Genomic DNA, 6000 nt, shown 5'->3' on the forward strand with positions numbered 1-6000 from the left:
TTTGCCCGCAAGGGGCAGGTTAGGGGCTGATTGATGGGTGGCAGTGACAGGGGTGATTGATGGGTGGCAGTGACAGGGGGTGATTGATGGGTGATTGACAGGTGATTGACAGGTGATCAGTGGGTTATTACAGGGAAGGACAGATGTAAATAATGCCCTGGCGAATTGATAAGGGGGGGTCTGAGGGCAATCTGAGCGTGTAGGCGGGTGATTGGGTGCCCGCAAGGGGCAGATTAAGGTCTGATCTGATGGGTAACAGTGACAGGTGGTGATAGGGGGTGATTGATGGGTGATTGATGGGTAATTAGTGAGTGTTTAGAGGAGAGAATAGATGGAAACACTGCGCTTGGGTGGTGATCTGATGTCGGATCTGCGGGCGATCTATTGGTGTGGGTGGGTGATCAGTTTGCCCGCAAGGGGCAGGTTAGGGGCTGATTGTTGGGTGGCTGTGACAGGGGGTGATTGATGGGTGATAGGTGATTGGCAGGTGATTGACAGGTGATCAGTGGGTTATTACAGGGAAGGACAGATGTAATTAATGCACTGGTGAATTGATAAGGGGGGGGGGGGTCTGAGGGCAATCTGAGCGTGTGGGCGGGTGATTGGGTGCCCGCAAGGGGCAGCTTAGGGTCTGATCTGATAGGTAACAGTGACAGGTGGTGATAGGGGGTGATTGATGGGTGATTGATGGGTAATTAGTGGGTGTTTAGAGAAGATAACAGATGTAAACAATACATTTGGGAGGTAATCTGACGGCGGGTTTGCGGGCGATCTAATGGTGTGGGTGGGTGATCAGATTGCCCGCAAGGGGCAGGTTAGGGGCTGATTGATGGGTGGCAGTGACAGGGGGTGACAGGGGGTGATTGATGGGTGATAGGTGATTGGCAGGTGATTGACAGGTGATCAGTGGGTTATTACAGGGAAGAACAGATGTAATTAATGCACTGGCGAATTGATAAGGGGGGGTCAGAGGGCAATCTGAGCGTGTTGGCGGGTGATTGGGTGCCCGCAAGGGGCAGATTAGGGTCTGATCTGATAGGTAAAAGTGACAGGTGGTGATAGGGGGTGATTGATGGGTGATTGATGGGTAATTAGTGGGTGTTTAGAGGAGAGAATAGATGTAAACAATGGATTTGGGAGGTGATCTGATGTCGGATCTGCGGGCGATCTATTGGTGTGGAGGGGTGATCAGATTGCCCGCAAGGGGCAGGTTAGGGGCTGATTGTTGGGTGGCAGTGACAGGGGGTGATTGATGGGTGATTGACGGGTGATTGACAGGTTATCAGGGAAGATAGATGCATACAGTACACAGGGGGGGGGGGGGGTCTGGGGAGAATCTGAGGGGTGGGGGGGGTGATCAGGAGGGGGCAGGGGGCAGGGGGCAGGGGGGGGGATAAAAAAAAAATAGCATTGACAGATAGTGACAGGGAGTGATTGATGGGTTATTAGGGGGGTGATTGGGTGCAAACAGGGGTCTGGGGGGTGGGCAGGGGGGGGGTCTGAGGGGTGCTGTGGGCGATCAGTGGGCGGGGGGGGGGCAGATCAGTGTGTTTGGGTGCAGACTAGGGTGGCTGCAGCCTGCCCTGGTGGTCCCTCGGACACTGGGACCACCAGGGCAGGAGGCAGCCTGTATAATACACTTTGTATACATTACAAAGTGTATTATACACTTTGTAGCGGCGATCGCGGGGTTAACATCCCGCCGGCGCTTCCGTATGGCCGGCGGGATGTTACGGCGGGTGGGCGGAGCCAGTTGCCGGGGGAAGCGCGCGTCATCAATGACGCGATCGCTCCCCCCGCATGCCTAAAGGACGCGCCGCCTGAAGGCATATTGCGGTCCTTTAGGCGTCCACTTTGCCGCCGCCCATGGGCTGTGGGCGGTCGGCAAGTGGTTAACACACACATTATATACTGTATATATCCTACTTATTAAATAAACTATAAAATTCAATTGTCAATTGCAGAGAAAATGAATGGGAGGACGGGGCCAGAAGGGGCTGGCGTGTGCGCGCTGATATGCGCGGTGACAGACCTAGTCACTAGTATATATATATATATATATATATATATCCGTGTATTCTAAATTTGTACTACAGTTGCATTCCATAGAAACAATGGTTTGACTCTATAAACTGTAGTAATTGCTATAGTGTTGAATATGCATATTGTAAGCCATTTAACAATATACAAAGATGAGTGCGACATAAAAAACCTTTTGCACAGTTATCAATATAAGGCAGTCTCAGTTTCCACCAGGTTTGTGCTATAAACATGCATGCAAATCAAATATTACATACCGGTAACATAATAACATCATATTCAACAGATATTTCTATAATTAGTTTCACATGCAGGTACATTTTGAGACCTGCTTTTATCTAAATAAGCACAGGTCAGACAGCAGATAAGAAGGTACTGAGGAGTCCAGTAATGTACAGACAGTAAGGAACCAGTCCCAAGTTCTCTCTACACCAGAGTGGCAGATCTCAGGGAAGTTTTGTAAACACAGTACAGCAATAACTTGCTTTGCCCCCCCAAAAAAACTGTCCTTAGACTATGATAGTATGGAATAGATTTTGAGCTTCTCTGATTCATAGTCAATCATGAGACTATTAGGCTCATTCACAAAGCTTTTCTGTTGAATTATTTCACCTTACTTATTAACACACAATTTATCTCTCCTTAAATAACTTAACTTGTATTTATCTCTCCTTATCTAGATTAACTCATGATTTATCTCTTTTTATCTAGCTTAAAGGGACTCAGAGCTGAATGAAATAAAAAGATTTACACATACCTAGGGCTTCCTCCAGCTCCATCTGGGCAGATCTCTGCCACGCCGCCATCCTCTGCTGCCTGCAGCTTTGGGAACTGGGTCCCCACACTTCCGTCAGTCGGCTCCAGTCTGATGTAAGAGAAGTGTGCTCTTTGCGTATCTCTCCAAAGCTCTGGAACACTTTAACGTCTGATTTAGCTCTCCTTAAAGGATTAATTCAAGGAGAGATAACACATACAAGAAGTATGTTTCTTCCAAAGTAAAATGAGCCATACATTACTTTTCTCCTATGCTGCTGTCACTTTCAGTAGATAGTAGAAATCTGACAGAACTGACAGGTTTTGGACTAGTCCATCTCCCCATGGGGGATTCTTAGTTATTCATTTATTTACAAACATGCTTACTAAACTGCAGTTGCTCAGATCAACTTCCAAAACAGTCTGCTAATGAACATGAATAAACGAAATACTCAAAATCCAAGTTCAAAAATACTGTAAGTAACGCAACATGGGTGAAAAGTCATGTATAGCTCATTTTACCCTAGAGGAAATGAACTTATAATTTGTATGCGTTTACATGTATTTTAATTTTTACAACTTTTCCGCAACTGTGGTCCTTTAACTGACTTAACTCATGATTTATCCCACCATATCTGTTTATCTCATGGAATTATCTCTCCTTATTTGTTTATCTCATACATTAGCTTCAGACACTATAAAAATAATAGTAATTAAAAAAAACACACAATTTACTTTATTACTCTCTGCATGCAGCCATTGGAGTTATACTTGACTAAGAACACCTCTGGGCCCATATGCAACTCACTTTTTCACCTGTGTTTTCTCCTAGGTGATATTTTCACAACTTGTAAATAAAATGCCTTTTCCACCACCAACAAGCAAACAAATACTCAAAATAATTTTGGCAGTGATTTTTCACTTACTTTTTGGTACTTTTTCCATTGCAAAGTGCTAAAAAGTTCATTTAAATTGAAGATGAAAAATTATCTCCTGGGAGAAAACTCAGGAGAAAAAGTGAATTGCATATGGGCCCTGATGTGCTTAGCAGATAGTAAGAGCAGAGAAGGAATCAGCCCCCATATGCCACTTGTAACATATTTCTTTTAAAGCTAACATACTGTACATCTTGGAGGCCTTTATCTTTAGCTGTATGGCTGACAGTGGTGAATTACCAGCTATGAAGCCTGACTAGTGCATTATTCTTACCTGACAAAGTCATCTTGGTGAGTTTAACCACGTTGTTGACAGTATGTATGTCTACATAGCTTTTATACCGAGAGTATGTGAAAGTGTTCTTTTCAGACAGCAGTTCATATTCTAACTGGGGGGCTGCAGACAGTCTATTGTTTCATGCGTAGCATACTTCTTTGCAGATAGACAATGGGCAGAGTGGTCAGAGCATATCAGATTCTGTGTCAGTATCCTACTGATATGTATCACTATCTAGGAACAATGAAAAGCTAGTAGGATGGGAACATGGCTCTGAGCACTGTAACATATAGGGCTGGACATACCTGCCCATTTAGCAAACAAGGATGCATTGTGGTATATGATTTAAAAAAAGAGGAATTCAAATCAAGAAGGTTTATAATATTAATTCTCCCTTTAGGACCGAAAATAAGAACTGAGCAACTACGTTCATATATAATTCATATTTACATGAACAATAAGACACATGATATTTGGAACAAGAGAAATCAATAGCAGCATAGCAATTCAAAAACAGTAACAAAAACAGGGCAATATTATGTCACAAGACGTCAATTTATTTTTTTCTTTGTTTAGAAAAAAAAATACCGGGTATTTACCATTTTGACATTTCTCATCTTAAAGAATAATTGTAATTACAATATCACTCATATAAACCAATTACAATATCCCCCAATTAACATATAATTATAATTCACAGATGATTTTTTTTCACCAGTAAAGATATTTACACCTGAAACAAGCACATGTATGCAAAAAGGGCACAGAGGAAAAAAGGGTGCCCGGTGAAGCTGAAACGGCTTCACTGGCAATTAATAACCCTATTTTCACACTGAACCCCACCCCCCTCCCCCCCCAATCTACAGATGCCTATCCTTAACCATTTACTCCCACGGCTAACCTTAACAACCCATCCCCCATGGCTAACCTTATCCACCACCCCCTCCCCCCACGGCTAACCTTAACCTCCTGGGGACCGCCTAACGCTGATGGGCGTGGCCTCGGCAGCAGGCCCAGGACTGCCTACCGCCGATTGGCGTCAAGTCCTGGGGCTGCAGTTTCCCATGGAACGGCCGTGCGCATGCGCGATCGTTCCCTGCCACCTCACGGAACGGAGTTCCGTCATTAGCCTGCTAGCCGCCGATCGCGGCTAGCAGGCTGCTTGTAAACGAAAGGGGAAAGAAATCCCAGCAATCCCCGGCCTCTGCTTGGCCGGGGAGCTCTGTACTCTCATAGGCTGATGCCTATGAGAGGCGGAACAGGACGGATCAGCGTCATGTTCCAAATCAGATACTGGAGGGGAGGGAGGAGGGAGGGAGAGAGAGACTTGTAAAGGCTGAAGGGAAAAGAAAAAGTGCTGCAGCGATCGGACCCCTCCGGCGGCATGTCCCCTTAGGGACAAAAAAAAGAAGGTGAGTCCGATCGCTGGGCTCCCAAGCTGGGCTGTGCAGGAGGCTGAAAAGCCTACACAGCCCAGCACAACAAAAAATGGCCTGGTCTTTAGGGGGGGTTAGCACTGTGGGCGTCAAGTGGTTAAAGAGGAACTGTCGCAAAACTCTTAAAATGTAAAACACATACAAACATACAAACAAGAAGTACATTTCTTCCAGCGTAAAATGAGCCATGCATTACTTTTCTCCTATGTTGCTGTCACTTACAGTAGGTAGTAGAAATCTGACATTACTGACAGGTTTTGGATTAGTCCATCTCTTCATGGGGGATTCTCAGCATGGCCTTTATTCTTTATAAAGACATTCCCTGAAAAAGATTTATACAAAGATGCTGGCCAGCCTCCTTGCTCACGGAGCAACTTTTAAAAATAACGTGCTTTTAAAAATAAAGAAAACCCTGAGAACCCAACCATAAGAAGATGGGTTAGTCCAAAATCTGTCGGTAATGTCAGATTTCTACTAATTACTGTAAGTGACAGCAACATAGGAGAAAAATAATTTATGGCTCATTTTACTCTGCAAGAAACGTACTTCTTATTTGTAT

The 6000-nt window shown here is 44.7% G+C and overlaps 1 protein-coding gene across 1 annotated transcript in view; it reads right to left on the bottom strand.

Annotated features, from left to right (window-relative positions):
• The window catches only part of LOC137522167 (zona pellucida-like domain-containing protein 1), a 69111-nt gene extending 66265 nt beyond the window's left edge, over positions 1-2846 (bottom strand). Inside the window, exon 1 of the mRNA XM_068242199.1 lies at positions 2798-2846. Within this exon, the coding sequence (XP_068098300.1) occupies positions 2798-2846 (49 nt within the window). The remainder of the gene's footprint in view (positions 1-2797) is intronic.
• Between the last annotated feature and the right edge of the window lie 3154 nt (positions 2847-6000).

Source organism: Hyperolius riggenbachi, chromosome 6, assembly GCF_040937935.1.
Source record: "Hyperolius riggenbachi isolate aHypRig1 chromosome 6, aHypRig1.pri, whole genome shotgun sequence".
Classification (NCBI taxonomy): Eukaryota; Metazoa; Chordata; class Amphibia; order Anura; family Hyperoliidae; genus Hyperolius; species Hyperolius riggenbachi.